Source organism: Molossus molossus, unplaced genomic scaffold (assembly GCF_014108415.1).
Source record: "Molossus molossus isolate mMolMol1 unplaced genomic scaffold, mMolMol1.p scaffold_m16_p_12, whole genome shotgun sequence".
Lineage (NCBI taxonomy): Eukaryota > Metazoa > Chordata > Mammalia > Chiroptera > Molossidae > Molossus > Molossus molossus.
In genome coordinates this window covers 20276500-20303475 of record NW_023425347.1, presented here as the reverse complement: position 1 = coordinate 20303475, position 26976 = coordinate 20276500, and the positions used below count along the sequence as shown (strand labels likewise).

General features: G+C 44.7%; 1 protein-coding gene across 1 annotated transcript in view; it reads left to right on the top strand.

Annotated features, from left to right (window-relative positions):
• The window catches only part of CDKAL1 (CDK5 regulatory subunit associated protein 1 like 1), a 621394-nt gene that overhangs the window by 577015 nt on the left and 17403 nt on the right, over positions 1-26976 (top strand). Inside the window, exons 15-16 of the mRNA XM_036255396.1 lie at positions 5021-5104; positions 7925-8089. Of these exons, the coding sequence (XP_036111289.1) occupies positions 5021-5104; positions 7925-8089 (249 nt within the window). The remainder of the gene's footprint in view (positions 1-5020; positions 5105-7924; positions 8090-26976) is intronic.

The window sequence follows — 26976 nt, the reverse complement described above, 5'->3', positions numbered from 1 at the left end:
CAGACCCACACTCTAACCGCTGAGCCAAATAGGCCATGGTAGCAGTTCCATTTTTAACATTTTGACATAACTACATACGGGTTTCCACAGTGGCTGTACTGATCTGTGTTACCATCAACCCTCAACAGAAGGTTCTCTTTTCTCCACATCCTTGCCAACACTTGGTGTTTGTTAATTTATTGATGATAGCCATTCTGACAGATGTGAGATGATATTGTGGTGGGTTTTTTTTATCCTCATCTGAGGATACGTTTTGTTTTTTAATTGATTTTTAGAGAGAAGGAAAGGGAGAAAGAGAGAGAAACATCAATGTGAGAGAGAAATATCAATTGGTTGCTGCCCCTATGTGCCCTGACCAGGAGTCAAACCCACAACCTTTTGGTGTACAGGACAACACTCCAACCAACTGAGCCACCTGGCCAGGACTCATTGTGGTTTTAATTTGCGTCTCACTGATGATTAGTGATGTTTAGCATCTTTTCATATGTCTATCGACCATCTGTATGTTCTCTTTGGAGAAGTGTCAACTCAGGTCCTTTGCCCATTTTTTAATTGAATTGTTTGTTTATTTGGTGTTGAGTTTTATAAGTTCTTTATAAATTTTAGATATTAACCTCTTATCAGCTCTATCACTGGCATATATTTTCTCTGATTCAGTGGGTTGTCTTTTCATTTTATTGATGGTTTCCTTTGCTGTTCAAAAACTTTTATTTTGATGTAGTCCCATTTGTTTATTTTTTTTCTTTTGTTTCCCTTGCCCCAGGAAATACATCAGAAAAAATATGGCTAGGAGAAATGTCTGAGATTTACTGCCTATATTTTATAGGATCTCTCTGATTTCGAGACTGACATTTAAATCCTTATCCATTTTGAGTTCATTCTTGTGTATGGTGTAAGAAGGTGGTCTAGCTTCATTTTTTTTTTTTTTTTTTTTGCACATATCTGTCCAATTTTACCAACACCATTTATTGAATAGATTGTCTTTACCACATTGTATGTATTTGCCTCTTTTGTCAAATATTAATTGACCATAAAGGTATGGGTTTATTCATGAGCTCTCTGTGCTGTTACATTGATCTAGATGCCTTTTTTTTATGCCAGGACCATGCTGTTTTGATAACTATGGCTTTGTAGTATAGTTTGATATTAGGTAGCATGATTCCTCCAACTTTTTCTTTCTCAAGATTGCTGTGGCTATTCAGGGCCTGTTGTGGTTCCACATAAATTTTTTGGAATATTTGTTCTAGTTCTGTGATATACACCATTAGTATCTTGATAGGAATTGCACTGAGTCTAGATTTCTTTGGGTAGTACGGGCATTTTAATGATGGTAATGCTTTCTATCCACGAACATGATATATGCTTCCACTTATGTGTATCTTCCTCAACTTCTTTCTCCAATGTCTTAAGATTTTCTAAGTACCGGTCTTTTACATCCTTGGTTAAACTTATTCCTAGGTATTTTTTTAAAGCAACTATGAATGGGATTGTTTTTTTAGTTTCCTTTCTGACAGTTCATTATTGATGTATAAAAATGCAATTGATTTCTGGATATTTATTTTGTATCCTGCCTACTTTACTGAATTCATTTATCAGTTCTAGTAGTTTGTTGTTGTTTTTTTGGTGGGATCTTTAGGGTTCTCTATATACAGTATCATGTCATCAAAATATTGACAGTTTTACTTCTTCCTTTCCAATTTGGATGCCTTTTATTTCTTCTTCTTGTCTGATTGCTGTGGCTAGGACTTCTAGTACTATGTTGAATAAGAGTGGTGAAAGCAGACATCCCTGTCTTGTTCCCAATCTTAAGAAAAATGCTTGTAGTTTTTGCCCGTTGAGTATGATGTTGGCTGTGGTTTTGTCATATATGGCTTTTATTACGTTGAAGTATGTTCCCTCTTCCCTTTTCTTCCTATCCTTGACTGTTCTGGTTATCTTAAAGCCACTGTCTAGACCAGTTTTGGGTTTACAATTTCACTTTCATCTTAATCATCTCTGCTGAACAGCCATATTGTGCAATTAGTCACAAAGTTTATAAAAACCATTGTTTTCAACCTCATACGTTTGCAGGAATTTGTTCATTTTTAAAATTACACAAGCATCCTTTTTGTGATCTTGTTCTGCAGGGGGCTTGTCTTCAGCCTTTGATGTACTCACATTCCTGTCAGTGGGTCCAGTTGTGAGGGAGGTTCTATCAGTGATAGTGAGGTAGCCATAGAAGCTATTTCTCAGCAGGATAGCAGAATGTCAGATGAGATACCTCATCTCCATCATTATCTGTAGAACAGTCTGATCTGATCAATTTTGGGGATTATCTCTGTCATTAGCATAATACCTGCCTGGATGCTTATTGTCCTGTTGTCTAAGGATGCATGTGGCCTTGTCTTTTTGTCTTCAGATGCCCTGCCTTTTCCCTCTTAGACTGGGATTCCTTGCTGGACAGCAGAGGCACTGGTAGGCAGGTCTGGATGACTGCCCTCAATCGTGTTACATGCAGATCTTAACCACACTGGATTATCTTGTGGGGTTGAGGAGAAAACAGTTGGAAAGTGTGTGTGTGGGGGGGTGGTGCTCATTTTTAAAAAGTGAAATGAAAGATGTGAGGTTTACTATACATGTCCTTGGCCCATACGTTTCCTTATTGTCACCAAGGCAAAGTCACCTCTTCCCGAGACCCACCGGACTCTCGCTTCCTTAACATCGTTGTTTAAAGGTGACTTGAAATAGCTGATTCTCTTAACAGTTGTATTTTATATTCAGTTCATTGTAACTTTAGTCTTAAACAAATATTGAGAACATTTATTACTTTCTGTTGGTGTTTTTTAGAGGGTGTGGATAGATGGTAGCAGCTTTTGATCAAGGCCTTAGCTTTCTTGGGCTCATTCTGCCCAGGAATTTCAGGAGCCTCGCCAATGAGGTGAAACATCGAGGGCTGAGAAGACCAAAGGGTGACTGAAGAGTTGTTTGCCACTACAAATTACAGCACAGAGCAGTTTTCCTGAATTCCTTTGGCAAATAATAATTAAATACTCACCTAAAAATAGCTCTCTGATGGTTGATCGAAGGCCCTGCCCCCCTGCGGTATAAACATGGCAAGTCTTCTAACTGTGTATATAGTGGCATGATCTCCAGATAAAACAGAACAGCCCCAAAACAGGGACTGTCACAGTCCACGTTAACTCGAACAAGACGAAAGAAACAGCGTAAGTTTCAGTGCCTCTGCAAACCCATATTGTTTGTTGTCAGAATAATTTCCTTAATGTTAGATGAAGTGTAATTGCAGATTTCCTTAAGAACCATCAACAGATACTTATCCTAAGTTATAAGCAACTCACACTGTGAAGTGTATGCAAACATTCTAAGTTTTCTTGCAGGAAAGTATACTTCAGTGAAACCCAGCATTCACCAGTCTTTTTATCAAACAAAGCTCAAAAATAGAAGTTGGGAGAACTTTCTTTGGTGGCTACTTAATTTTTGAAAGAAATTAATGTTGCGGGAGCTATTATTGGTTTTCAGATAGTGAAATAAGTCGTTGATAAATATCATCCTAGAAACCCTACAATCTTTGGCTAAAGGGGCTACATTTTGAATGTTACAGTAAAAAAAAAAAAAAAAAAAAGTAGTTATGGTGTATTTAGGTATTGGCATTGTATGTTAAAGAGAGTGGGACTTTTTTTTTTTTTTAATTGTTAGGTGGTCTATTTAGTGCAGCTGTGTTTGTGTTTCTTAAATGAGAATTGCCTGAACTTGGTGGCAAGTATGTTACATATGAGACTGGGGATTGCTTTTTAAAAATCTTCATGCCCATGTGCTTTAATATGGAGGGTTATATTTACCAAGTCGCGATGGCAAAAATAATGATGGGCATAGTCATTCAATACAGCTGGTTTGCTACATCAGACATTTTGACAACCTTGCAAAAATAAGTAATTGATACTTTATTTATTTATTTATTTTTTTTTATCCTCACCCGAGGACATTTTTCCATTTTTTGTTCAGGTAGAGTGGGAGGGAGAGAGAGGAACAGAGAGAGAGAGAGAGACATCGATATGAAAGGGACACATCGAGTGGCTGCCACCCACACGACCGACCAGGGCCGGGGACAAACTGCAACCGAGGTACGCGCCCTTAGCGGGAACCGAACCTGGGTCTCTCCGGACCGCAGGCTGACGCTCTAACCGCTGAGCCAAACCGGCCAGGGCGGTAATTGATACTTTAAATGTTACATTTCACAGTGGAATAAACTTGGAAGTGATAGAATATTTTAGAATAGTCACATTTCTTTATCTCATGTTTTGTCCGATTTAACTTCTTGGTTATTAAAAATGCATGCGTAGATCATAAATATAGATAAATGTAGATTGATCCTGTAGAGAAGTAACAGTCCCATATTTTTGCTGTATTTCTCTTTAAAAATGTGAATATGGGGTCATGGCTGCAACATAGAAGAGACAGTTGCCTGTGACGGAAAATGTATATAATAAATAAATAGCTGTGTGAATTAATCAGTAATTTCAGGATAGTATGCGAAATGTTTAGGTACACGGACTTAATGACTAGTTTTTGGAGGCGTTTTCTTTAGTGTTACATCCCTCATAACTCAAATTAATGTTTATTACTGCCCTCTCATATTGCCAAAATATTTTCATGAATTTGGATTTGAATCAGCTTGTTCTGGCTTGTTTTGCAACTTTGTTTTAAGAAACAAAGTGATATTTAGAAGATTTTTGTATGTCTTAGAAGCCTTAATTATCTTATGTTGAAGGAGGAAATAAGATCAGGTTTTGTTTCATACTTAAGTAAGAAAATAATATTTCATACTATGTTCATTTTTATTACCAAATAGTTAATAATGTCTTTCAGGACATTTGAATCCATGATTCTTATATTAGCTGTTCGGTAACTAGCAATTTAGAGTCTACGTTAAATTCAAGAGGATGCTACTTACGGGGCTGGTGTTTATTTTGAATCCTCAGGTGTTTGTCCTCATCATTCCTTTTTTCTCCCCTTCTCTTCCCAGATTGGTGAAAGACAACAAGTGTTAGTAACCGAAGAATCTTTTGATTCCAAGTTTTATGTTGCACACAATCGATTCTATGAGCAGGTAAGAGATACTTCTGTGTTCTTAGGTTTTCTCCAAGATGTAAAAGTGTGTTTAAGCAGAAGGGACTGAAGCCTGGGAGAGGGGGTGGGCTGGAGCATCTCTTTGCAGCAAGGCGATTTTATAGCAGCAAGCCCCCAGGCTAACACGGGCTTATCTTTGTGGCTTAGTCTACAAAACATTCTTTATAAAGGAATATGTGTGTTTGGGTCCTCATTAGTCTGTGACAGGGCCAGCCTTAGGCTTTGGGGATTTGGAACAGGCAGCTTTCCCTGCCAAAGTCCCCACAGCCTGGCAGCGCCGAGGGGAAGGTCCTGTCCAGCGACAGGAAGGATGTCTGCATGGCCACATCGGCATGGAAGGGCAGGGACTTCCTCTTACTGTCGGGGCACTCACACAGGTTATTGGTTGGTTGGTTTTTTAGTTTTGTTTTGTTTTAGTTTTTTGTTTTTTGCTTAACTCTCACCTTGATAAAAGTGCTGGGAGCAAAAGGAAAAGAGTCTATTCCTTGGATTCAGCTCAAATTGTGTGCACAGCTCCAGAGAGCAGTGTGAGGATGGAACCAGCTGTATTAGAGCCTTCTCAAGGCCAGTCCTGGGGTTGCCCCTGCCCGTGAGCTGGCCTGGCCCGCCCTGCTCACCAGCAGCCACACCTCTGCCCCAGCGTTTGGGACTTCACTTGCCCGGGCGGCAGAGCGACTCAGAAATGACAGCGAAGGCAGCATGCCTCCCTCAGGGGCCCTGGGGGTGGGGGTGGGATGTCCCTCTCAGGTGGGACACGTTCGTGGGGACAGGGATTTCAGGGGCCATTCCTGGATTGTCTTGACGTTTAAGATCAAATGGGTTTCCCTGCTTTTATGTTCCTTTGTCATCACATGAGAAGTGACTGTTTTCCCCTGTAGACCACGGCTGGAATTAGAGCTGGAGAAAGCTCCAAAGACGCACGTGGGCGCCAGGTCGGGGTGGCAGGGGCAGCTGCTGCACGTGTCAGAGCAGGGACGGCCTAGCCGAGGGGCCTCCAGCACTGATGTTCCACCAGGAACCATCTCAGACTGGGCCCTGGGTGGGGGCAGCTTTGCAAGACCCAGACTAAACAAGCCCGTTCAGTGCCCAGCGGAGAGAGAGTGGAGGGAGGATTTCCAGCACTCCTGCTTGAGCGGAGTCCTCCCCATTTTCCATCTCGTTAATTGACTCCAGAGAGCCGGCTTCCTATTCGGGCCAGCGTTCCGCTCGGCCCTGGGGAGGGGCGCGATTGGATTTTCCTTGCCTCTTCCCGCTCTCTTGCCATCTGGGTTTTTGCCTCAGCGGGGAACTTTTTCCCCCTTCATTTTAAAGGCAATGGCATGCCTCATTAGCTGTTTCCTCCAATTTAAAGCAGCCAGGCTTTTTCCAATTATTAAAACCGGAGGGGGAAAAACACTGAGCCCTTCATTCAGATCAAGGCAGCAGGATCAAGGAGAGTTCTTTCCCCCCAGAATCGCACCAGAGCTCCCCGGGATAGTTTACTCTAGAGATTTTTTTCGTTTTATAAAAACTGATTTAAAAGGGCTTTCATATTCTGATACTAAAGCTCTCTTAGTTCATCAGCTTGCCCTGAGTAACTCGCCACCCGGGTGACCTTCTTCCTACACTTTGATGAAGCAGTGTGCTCAGTGGTCATGAAAAATCACTCAGACCCACCGAGACCCACCGAGACCCACCGTGGCCTCAGAGAAGCTGGCTGGGGACTGCCGCTCTCGTCTGACTTTTTTGTCTCTACAACTAAGTATCAAAGATTTCCTAGGAATTATTTTTCTAATAAAATGAGTTCCAGAAGTAAAGATTGTATCAAGACATCAAAGTATTGCTGGATTAGAATTAGTCTCTTTATTTTGGATCCTACCTTTCAAAGATTGGCCAGTAGCTACAGTCTTAAAATAGAGGTGTGGGAGAGACATAATGCATACAAACTACCTGTGAGCCCCAAAGCAGGAGAAACATTTGCTCGAGGTAAACAAGGACTTTTATCGAAATCTCTAGTGAAAAGAGACCATCTGACAGTTTCCTGTGAATTAGCCAAAGGACCCTTCAGAGGAGCTGATTCCACCTGGACGTAGAATCAACAAACACATGCATTTTATAACAGAGTGAAAGACCTGAAAGGCAATCAGTTAAAGGAGCCGTTTATCCCCAAACGTCCATGTTTGGGATATTGAAAAGGTTGCTCTTATATGTACTTTCTCTTCCCCCCAAACACATGCTCATGCACACATGCACGCACATACATACACGCAGACATGCAGGCCTTTATTTTAAGTGCCTACTCAAACATGTACTCCGACAGCTAACTTGGAAGATATTAAAAGTATGAGGCTTTCATCAGTGTTTTCTCCATTTCCTTCATTGCATGGGACAGCCAAGCGCAGAATATCAAAGGCCTGTCCAAGAGACTGGCTGACTGCTGGGACTTCCCAGCTCTGCCTCCCACATGCCTCAGGACAGCCGGCGTCCCGGAGGGCCTGCCCTCCCCCTCGGTCCCCAGGTCCCGGAGCAGCTGGGAGATGGAGCCCACTTGGGGTGGCGCCCCAGAATAGAAAAAGGACATTAGTTGGCAGCTGAGGAATTCCGAAGAAAGTATGGATTTTGGTTAATAATAATACACCAATAAGAGCTCATTAATTGTGACAAGTCTGTCCGACTGATGGAAAATGTTTCCCAGGGAGTCTGAGTATGGGGTATACGGGAACTCTCTGTGCTCTCCTCGCAGTAATTCTATAAATTGAAAACTGTTCTAAAATTAAAAGTTTATTTTACAAATTAAGCCTTCTGAAAATTCTCTTTTAAGGTTTTAGTGCCAAAGAACCCCATGTTCATGGGGAAAATGGTCGAAGTGGACATTTATGAATCAGGAAAGCATTTTATGAAAGGGCAGCCAGTAGCAGACGCCAAAGTATACACGCCATCCATCAGCAAGCCATTAGCAAAAGGAGAAGTCTCAGGTTTGACAGAGGTGAGTGAAAGATGCTTCCTCTGCGCTGCTGGCGAGCAGCCGCCGAGGGAGCAGGGCGATCCCGGACCGTTCCTGCTGTCCTTCTGCCCCTCGGTGCGTCTGCGTGAGGCTGCAATCCCCGACAGACCGCCACCTGCACGAGAAACGCATTTCCGCTGACGCCTCTAGCTCTCTCCTCCTTCTGTGCCTGTTCGGGGAATAAGCTGTTCCTGCTTCTGGCCTGGGAGCAGAGGGCGAGAAACTTTCTTTTCAGGTGAAAGATTGAATACCGACGAAGATCAGATCCGGTGTGTTTCTGTGTCAGTAGGTCCCGAGTGGAAGGGGGTGAGGGAAGACATATTTTCTTGCTTTAAGAAGCTGTTTATTAAAAACCTACAGTGAGCCCAGCCTGAGTGGCTCAGTGGTTGAGTGTCAACCCACGCACCAAGAGGTCGCCGGTTCGATTCCCGGTCAGGGCACATGCCCAGGTTGTGGGCCCGATCCCCAGTGGGGGGCATGCAGGAGGCGGCCAATCAGTGTTCTCTCTCATCGATGTCTCTATCTCTCTCTCCCTCTCCCTTCCGCTCTCTCTAAAAACAAAGAAAGAAAAAGAATGTTCAAGAAAAACCCAAAGTTAAACAGGCACTAAACCATGTCAGTATATGTGCTATGGTGCCTTTCTCTAGTTCAGCAATGTTCAACCTTTCCCATCTCATGGCACACATAAACTAATTACTAAAATGCTGTGGTACACCAAAAAATATATTCTATGCCAATGTGACCCCAAAAAAAGTATAATTTTGATTCATTCATACCAGACGGCTATTGTTGTGTTGGCTGCTGTCATTTTCTCACATAACAGTCCAAGGGCACAGAGGTCAGTGCCCCTGCCTACATAGTCCGGTATCGATGTTTTAAAGATTCTGGCTGCACAGCCGTGTGTCTGCCGCAGCACAGCGCTGGCAAATCGCTACCCTATGGGTGTTAGCTGAAGATCTGCTTTAGTCACGTGGACTGAAAATTAAACATTTTTTTTCTTTCTATAAAAAAGTAACCTGACCCCTATTTTATACCTTGGCAAATATGGCTGTTTGCCAAGCTCTCTCTTACGTTTCGTTGAGCTACAGTTGTAAAAGCTGATGGAGTGTGAAATGAAAATGTGTATCACATTTCTAAGCATCATTTGATGTCCTTTCTATAGCACAATTGTTCAGCACTCCAAGAAAAGTATATAGCAGTGACTTAACATACGGAAAAAAGATACGTGGTATTTATCTGGCCGTATAATTTCAAAATTGTTTTAATATGTGTATTATCTTTTCCCTCAAAATAAACTACAAGGGCATGCTAATTAAACCTTGGGAATAGTGGCAAAGAGGGTACTGTTATCTATATTCTCACTTAGAATGGTGATACTCTCTGGTGTCCAAACCTCATGAGCCTGACAGGTGCATGTGAAGAGTCTGTGTGCAGAGCCGTCGGCTGATAATGGTGTGACGTGGACTCGCCTCTGTCCAGACCCTGCCAGGGGTGGCGTCCTGCTCAGCCAGGAGGGGACGCTGACACCTGATAAGCATAACCATTCATGTTTGCTGTTACACTTAGGAGTTGGGATGCATGGCCAAGAGGGAACAGTGAAATCCAGCATCTAAATTATATTTCTAGAAATGTGGCTTTTACATCAGATATCCTTAAAGGAAGCCGGATTATGTTTTTGTTTTTCTACACAGTGCATTTTCCAAGCTTGATCTTACATTGCTGCAATAGAAGTGATCACAACACATGATAGTAGTGGGCAAATGGCTATTTCAAAGACCCTGCCTGATTTAATTCCTTTGTTTTGCCTATTAAAAAGGATGGTGTTTGAAAACATCATCATTAATAATACATAAAGCAGGTAAAGTAGTCATTCGTTTTTAACCACACTGTCCCTTCCAGAGGAGCAGCCCTGCTTACATGCCATGCTGTCCTCCTCCTCCCAGAGCTCTCCTCTGGGCCGACCCCCCGGACGTCCCAGGCGAGGTGAGGACGGGTCAGCTCGCTGCTGGCCCCCGGGCCTCTGGCAATAGCCTTACAGCATGCACGAGGCCAAAGGGTCGGGAATATCGAACTGGGTGTTTACATGAAGGGAAACATCCGTTAAGGCCATTCTCCCCATTGTGACGTCATGTAAGTTAAGGAACATAGCTTTATGTTTTATTATTTGTCAGCTTTAAAGATCTGCCACACTCAGGATCCGAAAGCCTTCTTTCATGAATCTGTCCTGATGTGAAAAAGTTTTGGCTGATGACATGAATTAAAATAACTTAAACAAGAAGAGAACAGCTTCCAGTTGCATAGGATCTCGAAGTAGATGGTAGAGGTCACAAGCACGTCTCAGGCGCCGGGGGCTCTGTGAACACTGATGAAGGTGCTGGCACTCTGGAACGAAAAACCACCTTCACCGTGTGGGCGAAGCTTGGCCTTGGGCTCAGACAGACCTGGGTTTGCAGCCAACTCGCCAGTTCACCTTAGTCCGTGGCCCCTGGGCGTCAGTTCAGTCTGTCCCATGGGAACCGATGCCCATCGCGTGGGTTGTGGGAAGGAGCATATTCAGAGTGCGCGTGAGCCACCTAACCCTGTTCCTGGAACACCGCCAGCCGTCACCAAGGAGCCGTTGTCACTCCCCTCAAATCTAGTCACATCTAGAAAGAGCAGACTCTGCAGGTGACCTGGTCCTAATGGTTCCAGTTTCAGTTCTGTTCATTGTATCACCAGGGTCATGCTGTGTGGAGGCAGGGAGGGGTGAGTTTCTCGGTGAGGATACTCCGTTCAGTGCTTGAGAACCAGTCCCATCAGAATCTGTCTTCCTGAATTTTCTAGGTGTTCCTGAGTTTTCTGGTGTGATCACCTCCCCTGCACACTTCGTAAAGGAATCTGGAAAGGCCAAAGCATCTAAAGTAAAATGTTGTGTTAGAAAATTATTTTCCTTAATAAACTCATTTTCTTTTTTTTTTTCTTTATCCTCACCGGAGGACATTTTTCCATTTTCTGCTCAGGTAGAGTGGGAGAGAGAGAGGAACACAGAGAGAGAGAAACATCGACATGAAAGGAACACATCGAGTGGCTGCCACCCGCACAACTGACCAGGGCCGGGGACAAACTGCAACCAAGGTATGCGCCCTTAGCGGGAACCGAACCCGGGTCTCTCAGGACCGCAGGCCGACGCTCTAACCGCTGAGCCAAACCGGCCAGGGCTAAACTCATTTTCTTAATTAAGAATTTTAGGATTCATCTTTAAGTAGTTAGCCCCCGCTACTTTGGGCTTATTTTGTCTCGTGTGAGGCCCTTTTGATGTCTTTTGATGGGCCTCCCCCGAGAGGGACACAGCCTGGGGGGAGAAGCAGGTCCGGATTTCAGAGCCGTGCGCGTGCAGTGACGGACCTGGTGAGCCTCTGTGCATCTCCGGTTCCCTGGACCTCAGCTGTCTCTGTGATTCTGGGACTGAAATATTTCTGACAAAAATGGATTGAATGCCTACACTGTGGCAGGACTTTGAATTCTATAAATATTAATAGACAGCCCTTGTATTTTTATTCAAATAATAATCGGTGTAGCCCCATAACGTGATGGAAAAGGAAAGTCCAAAGGTGACTGCCCGGTAAGAAATGATAGCCTGGTGGAAACAACACACAGTGACCTTGTTTATGGTCATCACCGTTCCTCTTGTCAGTTTGGGGAGAGGGACGGAGGAATCGAAGGAGAAGAGAACAGGAAAGATAGACAAAGTGAGTCTGACTAACATTAGGGAAGCTGGGCGCCCAAATGCCAACTCCAACCTGACGGGGCACATTTTCGAACAAGTATCATGTAAGGATCATTCATTGCAGAGAAAGGTTATGGAAAAGCGATCCAGCGGAAGGCATCAGAGTTCAGAGGGATGAGTGTAAATCACAGAAAGGACACATACGCACTTTTGTCTGGAAAGTGGCGGGGGACGAAGGAGGAAGAAGGGGTGGGGAGCAGTAATTCTTCAGAAGGTGATTATAAACGTGGCAGTGGAGACAGGCGGAGGTTGCACGTGGGCGTGGGAGGATGTTGGCGGCCATGTCGGGGCAGCTGTTTAGTGAAGGTGTCAGAGGAATAGGAACCTTGAGAAGAGCACAGTTTGAAGATGCTCAGAGCATTGACATTCTTACCATGCTCTCGTGGAACCTGCGTTTGTGAGACCATAGCCTGTTCAATGTGACGATCTGTGTATACAACCAAGTTCCCTTGGAAAATTGCTGCTCAGTCATTCACTCCACCTGAAGAAAACCTGTGTGCAATCAGGACCTAATGTCACCTGCACCAAATCCAGGACCATTCGATAATATAAAAATTATCTGAGAGCCAGCATCAAAGATTGGGATCAATAAATCGTGTTCTCTCTTAGTATGGAAAGTGTCTGTTATTGAAATTTTCAGGCATATTCAGCAGAGAGAGCAATATAAGAGTCTCACACACCTGGCACCCACTTTCAACAGCTGTCAACTCATAGCCGGTCTTGTGTCCCCCGTCCCTCATTCACCACTCCCCACCCCGGGCTGTTTTCAAGGAGATCTCATTTATCATTCCGTTTCCTCTAAACATGTCAGAAGCCTTGGCCGGTTTTCTCAGTGGTTAGAGCCTGCAGACCAAAGAGTCGTGGGTAGGTCGGTCAAGGGCACCTACCTATCTGGGTTGCAGGTTCGATCCCTGGCCCCATTCTGGGTTGTATGGGAGGCAACCAATCAATGTGTCTTTCTCACATCGATGTTTCTCTCTCTCCTCCCCCTGACCCCCGTCCTTTCCACTCTGTCTAAAAATCAATGGAAACCCTGGCCAGTTTGGCTCAGCGGTTAGAGCGTCGGTCGAGACCCGGGTTCGGTTTCCGCGAAGGGCATGTATCTCGGTTGCTGTTTGTCCCCAGCCCTGGTTGGGTCATGCGGGTGGCAACCACTCAATGTGTCCTTTTCACATTGATGTTTCTCTCTCTCTCTCTCCCTCCCACTCTATCTGAACAAAAAAAAGTGGAAGAATGTCCTCAGGTGAGGATTAAAAAATAAATAAATAAATAAATAAATATCAATGGAAAAATATCCTTGAGTGAGGATTAAAAAAAATAAATAAATATATTAGAAAATATCTCTAAAAGATGAATAGTCCTTTAAAAAACATAATCACAGTGTATTATCACATCTAAAAAATAACATTAATTTTTTATCCAGCAATATTCAGATTTTGCAGTTTTTTAAGATGAATGCAAATAAGGTCCATTTCACTGCAATTATTTGGTACGTTTTGTAAGTCATTTTTAATCTGTCAACTCTCTCTCTTCTCTTTTTATATTGCAGCTTTTTTGTAGAAGAAACCAGGCTGTCTGTACTGTGGCATTTCGCACAGTGTGGAGTTGGCTAATTGCATCCTCTCATACTGTTTAACGGGGTTCTGTGTTGCCTGTTTGTTTTATAAATTAGTAGTTAGAGATAGAGGCCTAATTAGATTCAGATTTGAGTTTTTGACAAGATCATTCCATATGATGCTGAGCGTTTCCATTATGGGGCATGTAATGATGTCTGGTTGCCCCCCTTTACGGTGTTAGTGGTTGATGAGCACGGCCTAGCTTCACTGAGTCATAGGGGCTGCAAGTGGTGGCACCCTCATCCTGCCTCCCCTTCCCGTGTGTGAGCTGAAAGTACTGCTAGGAAGACACGCTTGCTCTTGTCGGTATGTTTAGCACGAGGTACAGTTCATACGGGAAAGGTGAGACAAGGGCTTGATACTTTCTCTCTGTTTACCAGTTTTTTAAATTTGAACTGATTGCCTAGCATCTTCCAAAACTAACCAGTTTTTTTAAAGTGTTACTATAAACTTATAGATGTCTACGTATCTGTGTTTTCATCCACTGCAGTTATTATACCTAATTGGTGCTCACATGGTTGCCTTTTTGGACGGTGGAAATTCATCGGATTGGCTCCTTAGTCCTTTGGACATAGGTCCTGAAGTCTCTGATAGTTGAGAATATCCCCCCCCCCCCCTTAATTTATACTGCCATCCAATTCAACACACCAGTTCAACTTCTTAGATCTGTGACTTCTTTCTTCCACACTAAAAAGCCTAGTTCCCGATAACGCCATGTAATTACTCACTTGTTGATCTTGTAATATTCATGTAACTGTCTAATAGCAACCATGCCAACATTGCCACCAGTATGGTGTAACAGTGTAAACTGCTGTGCTGGTTTTGCAGTTGTTTTCATTCTTAGGGTATATCCCTCTAGGGACGAACAGGCAAATAATGGTTTTCAAGTCACCTGCTATTGTTCTCCCTGTAGCTATATCAGCAAACTAACACACAATTGGGAGCATTTGTTTCACTTTGTTTCCAAATCTGTAGAATTTTTAAAATCTAATTTTGTTTCATAATTATGTAAAATCTTTGACAAAATTAAATCTTCAAAGTATGTTCTGAGGAGTCTGCCTTCTACTTACTACTGTCCTGTTACCGCCCTCAGCATTTAAGCAGTCGTTTGTTTTTGTTTTAGCGTTCAGTGTATTCTTTCAGTGGTGTGTGTGAACACTACAGACAGATGCATGCGCATAGATTTGTCACCTCCTTCCTGAATAAGTCGTGCATACTTTTGCTATTCTCACTTAACAGCGTATCTTGACGGTTACTGCCCAGCAGGATATAGAAAGTCAGTGAATATGTTTAATGATTTTTGTTAGGCTATTAAACAAAATCCATGAAAGTCTATATTGCTCTAGTATTCGAGATGGATAACATTGCCCTGTATGAGATCCAACATCTTTTTGGTCAAAGAAAGACAGAAAGAATTACCTTAGAGACACTGTCAGCCTAGGCCTGAGGAATTGCCTGCCACATTTAGGACATTGAAAGGCAGGAGTGGTCAGCCATGTAAGCAAAACAAAGAAGGTCTAGAAGCTAACATTGGCCGTGAACACTTTTGCGTCTCAGAAGAGAGGGCACTTTGGCTAGTAGACTTCTGAAGACCATCCCGATTTGGAAATGAATCCAATACCCTAGCCTGGTGCTCGATGCATTTACTTCCCTCTGTTGAGTTCATGCTTACCAGGCAACCTTCTAATTATAATGTGCTTTCCTATGCAAATCTGCTTGCAGGAAGAAAATAGGTTTGTTCAGCCCTCTATAACTGTGTTGTTAATAAATTGGTTTCCTGTATTCCTTCCATGTGGTCTCTTCTGTGGGTGAAGTTCAGTTTCTGAGCTTTCAAGTCTGTGAGCCAACCCTATTAAAGCCCCAAAGGGGGATTTCCCTCCTCATATAACCTCCTGAGAGACAGCAAGGGATTTTTACTCCGCCGGCACCCACTCTGCCGTTGGCTGAGTACAACATGCCTACTGCTATGACTCAACGCCAACATTTACGGGGTTCTTATTATGGGCCACGTACTATGCTGAGTATTAACATTCATTCATTCATATTGTACTCATGACCCTATAAGGAAGGTACTGTTATTATCTCTTATTTCACAAATAAGGAGTCTGAGCATCAGTAACTCAATAAACCTACTCAGAGTCACAAAATGAGAAGGTGGGAAAGGCAAGCCAGTACTTATATTCAGGTCTTACCAACTTTTAAGCCCGTGTTTTTATTTTTGAATTGTGGTAAATGTGCATAACATTAAATGTACTATCTTAACCATTTTTAAGTGTACAGTTTAGTCCATAACATTTTTCATCCTGCAGAACTGAAACTTCATACCCATTAAATAGCTCTCCATTCACCCTCCCCACAGCCCCTAGCAACCAGCACCCCACATTCTGTCTCAGTGAATGTTCCCTGGGTACCTCATGGAGTCTAACCAGACAGTGTCTGTCTTTCTGAGACTGGCTTCTTTCCCTCAGCATAATGTCCTCAAGGTTCATCCATGGTGCAGTGCGTTTCAGAATCTCCTTTCTTTCAGAAGCTGAATAATATTTCGTTGTGTGTGCGCCATTTGTTTATCCACTTATCTGGCAGCAAACCTGGGGTCGCTTCCACCCCTTGGCTCTTAGTAACAATGCTGGTACAAATGTGGTTGTAGAAATACCTCTCTGAGACCCTGCTTTCAGTTCTTTTGGGGACATACCCAGAACTGGAACGACTAGATCCTACAGAAGTGCTATTTGTAATTTTTTTAGGAACCACCATGCCGTTTTCCACAATGGCTGTACCGTTTCACATTCCCACAGACAGTGCACAAGGGTCCCAGCTCCTCCTCGTTCTCACCGACATTGTTATTCTCCAGGGCTGTGGTTTGTTTGCTTGTGTTTGGCAGCAGCCATCCCGATGGGCGTGAGGTCAAGCCCCGCCCTCACCACCTTGCCCTTTGAATCTCAAGGGTCTTATTTGATCATTCCTGGACGCAGTTTTCTTTTATATACCAGAGTAAGCTTACACCAGATACACAAAAAAGAGAGAGGAGAAAATTTAAATGATGAGAAAATGGACACTATCAACCATCTTCTCGGTGCTCTGAAAAGTGGTATCTGAGTTACCCGTCTGCCCGAGGAAGACGAGGGAACGTGACTACGCTGCCCGGTGAAGGAGAACCAGTTTCACTCCTGACGTTTTCTCCTTTTACGGCCCGTGTTCTGACAGATCACTTCAACCCCACCACTTCTAAGACCAGTACTTAAGAAGTCAGAGCTCTTTCGTGCCTGGTAGAAATACACAAGAAAGAAAATTCTCCCCTAATTCTAAACTTGTAAGCAGTGAGTTTTATTCCAAAGCTTTTCTCTTTTCGAATGTACTAGGAGTCAGGGATTGCCTTACGGAAACTAGAGGTAGGGCGGCTTTGTGGAGGGAGCTCAAGAAGGGGGTCCGGGGCTTTGGGCTCACGTGACCTTTCGCAGCCGACTTGACTCCCAGATTCTTCGTTTGTAGGATGGGCACAGCTGGTTCACAGAGGATTAAATGAGATAGTGTGGACAAAGGGCATAGTAGTTGTATTAATATTTGATGAAGGCTTCAATGAGTATAGCTTCTAAAACCAAAGATTTCCTGGCTTTTATTTTCATTGTTTTACTTTACTTTTTTTTTTTTTTAAAGTACTTGGCTTTCATTGGTTTTCACTCTATAATATAGCGATTAAGAACATGGATTTTAGGTTCTGATTTCCTGGGTTTGAATCCTTATAAGAAATATGACTTTGGGCAAATTACTCAACCTCTCTCCACCTCAGTTCTCTCTTCTGTAAACAGGGATAATAGCACCTACCTTATAGGATTTACATGGAAATGGGTTAGCAGTCAGTAAGTGTTGGCTGCTACTAATATTATCATTATTGATTTATGATACATGCCAAGGCATTGCTTTACTGTAAGCAATGAATGTAAAACCGTACAATCTTTTATTCAAATGTTGCCATCATTGGCCATGATTTCCTGCAAAATGGCAGGTGAAGCCAGGCCACCGCAGGAGGTTCCTTCACACCGTGAGACAAAGTAACAGAAAGAGACTGAGGAGTAATCGGACCGGATTGGCTGTTCTTCCTGCCAGGTATTTCTTCCTCTGATTCCTTAGGCCCCTTTTAAAAGAGACTGTTCTAGAGTGGAGCGCCGGCCCCGCCATCCTGTTTCTCACAGATGAATGGAAAGCCCCCTGGGGTGCCTGGGAGGCCCCCGTTTCTCAGCCACTGGGACTTTGATCCTAACAGTGGGTTCACACACGCAGCCAGGTGGGTCAGCACCAGCACGGCCGCCGCGCGAAAGGGAGCCGAAGGCACGCTGTACCTCGTTCCCAGACAAAGGGCCGGCGGGACGTTCGGGTGTGCTGGGTTTTATGTACAAACTGGGCTACGTCTTCAGAGCTCTGACCCTTGGAAAAGCACCGTTAAAATGCTTTCCTCTCCATCTAACATTCATTTCCAAAACCACTCAAGTGAAAGGGTCTATTAGCTCAGGGCCAGATTTGAAAGCACATGAAAACTGCATTCATGAGGTTAAGAAATGGCTTAATAATTAAGTTAAAACAGTTGAAAGTGGATCTAATTTCAAACAGATCAGCTAACCGTGTTAGAGGCAAATGAGGGTGTGTTCCTTCCTATTTTCCTTCCACCCCAAAGACGCTGGCTCCGATCCCAAGCAGTTTTTCTAGTGTCTTTCTTTCTTTGTCTTCATTGGCCATATGTTAAAGCGGTGTCACAAACAATACCATAGTACATTTAATATTTAGTGCATTTCTTTCTTTCATATTCCATCTAATTCGTTCCTTTTGCAGGCCCGTTAGGAAATATTTGGGTTTCACAGTGTAGATGCAGAGCTTTGGTTCTGTGCTGCTGAGCTATGTTCTAATTGGGCATTACAGCCGAACCAGTCTGATTATGTCAGTTCAAAATGTGTTTGCTATGTTTGCCGTACCTTTCATGTAGCAATTTGAGTGCCATCCAAAGAATCCGCAGAGCTAGCTGATGCTAAACAATTAGCCTTCATTTCACTTCCCTCACTAATTGTGCAATCACTGATGATAATTTTCCTCCTCGTGAGGCTTGTGGCTGGGGCACGGTGAGGGGAACGGCCTGCATCAGGGAACTAATTATGAGTTCATAGTAATAGCTACCATTTAGTGAGCCTCTACTGTGTGCTTGGCGTTAAGGCTTTTTACCTGTATTATCTCAGCTTGTTATCCTGGCCTGGACTAAGGCAGCCGGACACATGAAGTATTCTCTGCACGGCTCTGCATGCTCACGAGAAGGCATCTTGGTGGCGGGGGGGGGGGGGGGTTCCCACCTCTCTATCCTTTGCCTACTTTGGGTGGGCGGGATAGAAGGAACAGTGAGCTGAGGCAAAGGCACGAGCAGATGCCCAGAGCAAAGAAGGGCTGAGGGCAAGGGAGGAGAATCAGGCCACCTGAGCGAGTGACAGCCACAGGGAACACCCGGCTTCTCCTGCGGCGTTTCAGCACGTATTCTCGTGATCTTATCGAGGCACGGGACCAGACACTACAGATAGAAACAATGAACGTGATCCTGACCTTTGAGGAGATTGTAGTCTGGATATTCTGATAGTACTGCTCTTCTGTTGTGACCCTGTTAGGGAGGAATTGGGGTGAGCAGCGGGTCCTGGGTAGGTACACTGGCCGCCCCGTGCCGTGTAATTGCTCTTGTGGGTCAAGTTTTGTGGGTGATTTTTCCCAAATCAAAATGAATTCATTAGGAACAAAAGTTACTCTTCATCATAAAAGCAACAAATGGAAAAAGCTTCCTTGTGAAAACCAAAGCCTTGTTTCAGAAATGTCCCGTCTGCCCAGCCAGTGTGGCTCAGCGGATTGAGTGTCCTCCTGCGGATGGAGTTTCCTCCATCGAACTGAGAGGTCCTGGTTCGATGCCTGGTCAGGGCCCATGCCCGGGTTGCAGGCTCGATCCCGAGGAGGGGGTGTGCAGGAGGCAGCTGATGGATATTTCTCTCTTATATCGATGTTTCTATCTCTCCCTTCCTTGCTCTCTAAAAACAAATCAATAAAAACATTTTTTTTAAAACCCAGAAAACCCTAGTCCTGAAAGGTCATCTCAGCCCATTGTCCTAGTGGTTGGGACTGGTGTGCGTTCTGTCCTGTGATGGTGGCCACTCGGGGGTCCAGGTGTTTTTCCTGCTCAGATGTTGACTATCTTACATTTCTTTCAGACATCTTTCATTTTCACTGTCAATAATCACAAGTGCCAGGTATGTAGTGTGTCTCGCTCTGTCTGAGACAGGCCTGGACTACATCATTATCCTGATAAAATTAATAACAGTGCCTGTTTTTTCACTCCCCAAAGTATCCTGGTTTGGATAATGAATTATATGGTCATCCTGTCAACTCCTAAAGTAGAGCCAGCACCGTGCCCAGCACTGCCTGGGATGTACACCGCCGAGATGTGACTCGCCCTCAAGGGGATGCAGGTCTGGTTGGGAAGAGAAGACATGTGCATGTGAGACAAAGTCCGTAATGTATCAAGTGCCGAGTTAGGTGGCATCAGGTCACAGGGGTTGGAAGATCAGGACCTTGGAGTACTCGTGCTGTCTGCATTCTGTGAGACAACAGAGAACAGGTCAGCTGGTTTCAACAGGGGGGCTTCACAGAGAGTTCACAGAATTGTTAGAAGGGCTGGGAAGTAGACTCTGCTGAGTTTTTCAGAAAAAAACAAACACCCAGAACCACATAGAGGCTGCTGGTAAGAGATGTTACCTCTGCCCCTCCCTGGCAAGGCAGAGGTCCCAAGCCTGTCTGCTTCCTCACGGAGCTCACGTCAGAATCAGTGTCTCACGTGTGTCTTATCAGAGTGGGGAACCTGGGTCTCAAGTGTGCACCCTTGGTGACCAAGGAGGATGGGAAACGTTCTTGGAATCCATATTAGTAAGGTATTTTCAATGTGGAGAACTGTCAGTGTGGAGAGAGTATGCAGTTTCTACTACAGAGGGTTTTATGGAGGTGGTGAGATTCAAACTGGACTTGGAGGGTAATTAGGCAGATAAGGACATTTTTCTCAATGAGAAATTTCTTGTTCTCAAAGCGATAACAATGCACGGGAATAAATCTGGCTGTACTCGGGCATCCAAGCAGCTGTGGGCGGGGGAGGCAGTGGGAACTATGCTGTCTAAAGAGTGGAGCCTCTGGATTTTGAAGTCAAATAGAAAATTTACAGCTAACACTTCAGATGATAAAACACAGGTAGTAGTCCACAAGAATCTGCAATAACAAATTACCTCTGACATCTCCGGCCAAATGTCACGAAGGTCCATCTCCTGCTCGTGCGACAGCACATCTGCTATTGAGCGGGCAGTTTGGAATCGGGCTGTCTGTCCCGCCCAGGCACGCGGGGCCAGGCCTCTCGCCACCTCGGCACTGCAGTGGCATGTGATGCTTCTTTTCACATCCATTGGCCAGAACTGTTCACATGGCCCCGCCTAATTTCAAGAGTTTGGGAAATGCGTACGCCCATATAAATAAGAACATGGGGTGACTACGAGAAGTCTCCACCGTGCGTGTTGGAGAGTTTCTGAGCCCAGGTGTACGAGTGAAGAAACGCTCCTAAGAGCAGGGCAGCCTGTTGCGCCGCCAGCTGCAGGCCTCGCTCAGGGCCTGGCCCAGAGTCGGGGCTCAGCACACAGCTGCGAATGAACTTGGCTTTCGGTGGCATGCAGAGTGGATTGGATGGTTTCTCGGCCAGAGGCTGGGAAGCTGAGAACACATAAATAGGTTAAAATCTTCTGTGGCTTCACCTTAGGAAATTAATGTATTTTTCAAGGGCTAAAAAAAGTCATAGTCAAGCCACCCAACCTGCTCTTTGAAGTCATTTGACATCTCGATAAGCAGATTGCAAAAGCCCCTTTTTAAACTGATAATAATCTTGCAAATTTAAATTCTTTTCATGGGAACTGTAAGGATGTGTACTTTAGAGTCAGGCATGCTTCTAACCATAAATTTTCGTTTCTTTCCTTTTACTTTCTAGTGATGAAAGTGATAGCTGGTTTCTCTGTCATACGCAGAGTACTGCCATTGAGTTGTGCCCAAAATAATAGAGCCATGAACTTCTTTGTTTTCTAACATAGTTTCAGTGTTTTAAATTTAAAGGGACTTGGAGAACCAAATTTTCTCCTGTCCCTCTATTTCCCCAACGCAATTCTACAAAATTACTGAGAAACATAAATATTCCAGCCGTACGTCAGGTTGACAGTTATCTGGTAGGAAGTCAACCCATAAAAACAGGATGCAGTGCCTTTCACATTTGCCACCACTTGCGAGAAATCCAGGGACCAGAAAAGCAAAGAGCTGTTGCAGGTCTGTGTTCTCACCAGCAGCCCTGTCCTTCTGGAGGCCCTGGCCCCCAGGACTTCTTTCGTGCAAACACATTTCAAAAGAATCAAGCATCCCCTTACGCACGCGAGCTTGGGGGTCATGCTGTGTGGATTTGGAATTGTGGCTCTGTCCCTTACTAACTGTGATCATTGTGGGCACTCTCTCGGTGTGTTTCCTGCTTTATAAATTCGGAGCAATAGAATCGATCTGATAGTGTGGTTTTGACAGTGGAGTGAGATAAGGCATGGGAAGCATTCAGAGCGGTGCCCGGCGTGATCCGTGAATATGCGGTGTGAAGTGGGTGGCATGGCGGGAGCCGGTGAGGATTGATCTAGGCCTGGTTCGTCAAGATACTGGTACTGCCACGTCCATGGGCATGGGTTATGTTTTGTCCAAATTACACACACACCGTGAGAAGAGGACTTGGTCACTGGTCGTTTCGGGCACATTTATAACCAGCAACAGCATTTGTAAAGCATAGTTGCCTAAAAGAAATACTCTGTGATTGTGATTAAGTTCCCCTTTCTGATTGACTGTGAGTCGCTCTTTCTTTTCTGTTCCGTCAATGAGGCCAGTTCCTCTGAACAACCACAGAGCATCTATGGTGCACGGCGGCATGCTTTGCTGAGGATCTTTTTCTTTTAAATATTCTTAAGGGAGGTGATTTTTTGTTTTCTGTGCTATAGTATCTGTAAATAAACATGAACAATCTTACCTAACCAGTCTCCCCACTTCTACCCTCTTTATAGACCAGATCATGTCTCTCTCCTGCTCATGCCCGTCTAGGATTCCATAGGGCCCAGCACATGTGTACCCACAGACTGGAAGCAGCACTCCGATGCCATGCGCCAGTGTTCACGGCAGCGTTATCACAGTCAGCAGAAGGTAGAAGCAACCCAAGTGTCCATCAACAAATGAGCAGATGAAATGTGATATATACGTATGATAGAACTTCATTGATCCATAAAAAGAACTGAAGTTCTGATATGTGTTCAACCACATGGATGAACCTTGAAAACATTATGCTAAGTGAAATAAGCCAGACACAAAAGGACAAAGATTACATGATTTCACATACGGGAAAGATCTAGAATAGGCAAATTCATAGAAAGAAATAGTAGATTAGAGGTTGTCAGGGGCTAAGGATGGAGATGAGGAGTCATTCCTTCAAGGTTACAGAGCTTCTATTTGGAGGGATGAAGTCTTAGGAATGGACCATGGGTTGTATACACGCGAGGGTTGTAATGCCACTGAATTGTGTACTTAAAATTATTTAAGGTAAATTTTATGTCATAAATATCTTAACACAAAAAATTAAAATTATGAAGAAAAACATGTAGGGTTTTCCAATCATACTCAGAGTGGAAGCCAACACCCCCGCAGTGGCCTGTAGGGCCCAGTGCCTTGGCCCCCTTGCCTCATTGGCCGTTCTCCCCCCAAGCACGCTCGACCAGCCACACCCGCCTTCGCGCTGCTCCTTGAGTCTAAACCCGCAGGTACCCTCCCTCTGGAGGGCCTCCAGTGGCTAGTCCCTCTCCTTAGAAGGTGCTGCTCTTGGAGCCTGTCATCTCCTTCGCCAGGTCTCTGCTGAAAGACTGCCTTTCCACTGAGACCTCCCTGCGTCACCCTCTGTGCAGTGCCAACCCCATCATCCGTCACACACCGAGTATGGACGTGTTTCTTTGTCTGGTTATCAGGACGGAGCCCCATCCATGAGGGCTGTGCGCTGTGCTCCAGTCACTTCTTGGACCTTAGTGTCGAGAACAGTGCCTGGCAGAAAGCAGATGTTTAGTAAATGTCTGTTGGGCTGGAGATATGTGTATATCCCTTATTAAAAAGGCGTGCAGGACCAAATGTTACCAGGTAGCTACCCTATAACTGCCTCATGACAGACGACCACAAACCTTAGCGGAGTTCAGCTCCTCTCCGCCGGGCTCACTCACCGGACCCACGCACATGTGGTTCGGCTGGCAGACCTGGGTGGCCTCAGCTGGACTACTGGGACAGTCTGCGCTGCTCCGTGGCTCTCGTCCTGGGACAGGCTAGCCTGGGCATGTCCTCGTGAAGGCAGCGGAAGAACAGCACACAGAAATGCTCAGCTTCAAGCCACAGCACGCGTTGTGTTTGATAACATCCCACTGGCCAAAGCCAGTCGCATGGTGGAAGGCTCAGACACAGGAGGTATGAAGAGCGGGGACCATGAATATCTTCACTCCGCCACACCCCAGGAGGTCCCGGCTGTTTTGCTTGTGGGCTCCACACCCCTCCACCCTCTCTGACGCCCCACAGGAATTCCCGTCGTCTTCAGCCGCAGATCCAGTCACTCCAGCTCCACCACTCAGTGTCCTGTTTTTAGATATTGAGCTGTAGAACTGGAAGATTTGGATCTAGTTTAAAAAAAACAACTCATTTTTCACATCAATAATCCAAAATGTAAAAGTTAGTACAAGGTAAGGGATTTTGTCGTAGTCCTCTATTAGGAAGCTGTAAGCACTCTGGAGTGTGGGGGTGGTCTCTGCAATGTCTGTCCCCAGCATTATCACCCTTGGAGCCTGTGGCAGGCAGAAGAGCCCAAGATGCCCATGTCCTAATCCCCAGCCCCTGTGACTCTGCGAGGTTACATGGTGGGACCCAGGGATTAAGCCGTATGTAGAATTACATTTGCTCATCAGTTGACCTTAAACTAAAGAGATTATCCTGGATGATCCAGGTGTGCCCAGTGTCATCCAGACAGGCCTTAAAAGTCAAAGGGCCGCAGAAGCATCAGACATCACAGAGAAGAGATGTCTGATTCTGGATGGTGGACGAGCATCAGGAGCCAAGGAATGCAAGCTGGAGGAGGCGAGGAACTGGATTCTCCCCTAGAGCCTCCAGAAGGACGACCCCTCATTTCAGGGCAGTGCAGTGAGACCCGCTGCAGACTGCTGAGCTCCAGACTGTAAGACGATACGTTAGTGTTGTTCTAAGCCACACAGTCACGGTCATCTGCTACAGCAGCCTTAGGAAATGAATACAGGGACTGACCTCATCCCATGGAACCCCAGTGAAAAATGAGAAGTGTTACTGGCAGCTGAGTGGCCGTGTATGTCCCATCTGTTTTCCACATTGGCCAGCAATTATTTAAAAGATGGTGGGGAACAGCTTCGCAGCTGAGAGAGGGAAAAGGAGGAGTGTTGGAGGAGAGGTAGGTTAGTTCCTGGGACCCATCTTCACAAAGACAGCGGTTGTTAGGGAGACAGCTTGGAGAGCGAATGTTCTCAGGAAGTCCTGGCCCCACAGCGTGAGCCCCACATCCCGGGGCTACTTATTCTACCTTTGGCCACCCCGTCCCCCTCACTCCCCTCTTCTCTAAACCCTGCTAGGGCTTCCAACTCAAATCGCGTCAGCCACGAGACTGACCTGTACCCAACGATTTCTGTAGTCAGGGTGACAGCCCGAGAGTGGGATTGCGGGGTTGTCAGGCGTGCACGGCGTCCATGGTAAGAGATGACCCCAGTTTCCCCGAGTTCTGTCCGTCCCAGGCCTTCACCCGCAGCAGTGCTGACGTGGTCTGGCGCCTCTGCGTTCCCACCCCAGGTGGACAGGCCTCTTCCTTTGTGCCGACCTGTGTATGTGAACCGGTGTCTCACTGTGGTTTTAACTTGTTTTTCTCTCATTATGAATGAGGTTGGGCACATTTTAATGTATTTATTGGCTTCTTTATATATTCAGATTTCCCTTTCACTAAAGAGTCTGTAAGTCTTGGCTCATTTTCTTCTGATGCATTGATACCATCTCCTTGATGTTTCGGATTTCTTTATGTAAAGTCAGCTAAATGTGAAGCAACTGTATTCTCCCAGTTTGTGGTTTGTATTTTAACTTCGCTTTGGTGCCCAAAGAACTGTGTGTAGGTTTATGATTTAAGAACTATTTTCCTAATCCTGCAGCTTAGACAGGTTTTCTGCCCATATTGTCTTCTAAATTTTCCGGTTTTGCCTTTTCTAGGTAAGTAATCAGTCTACCTGTAATTGATTTTTTTTTTTTTTAATTTTTGTTACAGATGTTTCTCCTTTTTTACCCCATTGACACCCTCCTCCCCATAGCCCCCACCCCATCCCCAGCTTTGTTGTCCATGCCCATTGGTCATGCATACATGCATATAAGTTCTGTGGTTTATCTCTTCCCACCCCCCACCGCCCCCTCTTCTGAGGGTTGTCAGTCTGTACCCTACTTTCGTGTTTCTGGGTCTACCCTATTCCTCAGACTGTTATAGTCATTATATTCCATATATAAGTGAGATCGTGTGGTATTTGTCTTTTTCTGCTTGGCTTGTTTCACTTAGGATAATACTTACCAGGTCCCTCCATGTCGTCTCAAATGACAAGAGATCTTTCTTTCTTACAGCTGCATAGTACTCCATTGTGTATATGTACCACCGCTTTTTTATCCATTCGTCTACTGATGGACACTTGGGCTATTTCCAGATCTTAACTATTGTAAATAGTGCTGCTATGAACATGGGGGTACATATATTCTTCCTGATTGGTGTTTCAGGCTTCTTAGGGTATATTCCTAGAAGCGGGATCACTGGGTCAAATGGAAGTTCAATATTTAATTTTTTGAGGTAACACCATATTGTTTTCCCTAGTGGCTGCACCAGTCTGCATTCCCACCAGCAGTGGACTAGAGTCCCCTTTTCTCCACACCCTCACCAACACTTGTTTGATGATTTGTTGATGGCAGCCATTCTGACAGGTGTGAGGTGATACCTCATTGTTGTTTTAATTTGCATCTCTCTGATGATTAGTGATGTGGAGCATTTCTTCATATCTCTCTTGGCCATTTGTATGTCCTGTTTGGAGAGGTGTCTGTTCAGCTCCTCTGCCCATTTTTTAATTGGGTTCTTTGTCTTCCTTTTGTTGAGTTGTATGAGTACTCTATATATTTTGGAAATTAACCCCTTATCTGATGTATCATTGGCAGTGATGTTCTCCCATACAGTGGGTTGTCTTTCCATTTTGATGGTTGTTCTTTTGCTGTGCAGAAGCTTTTTAGTTTGATGTAGTCCCATGTGTTCATTTTTTACTTTGTTTCTGTTGCTTTAGGTGATGTATCAGTGAAAATAT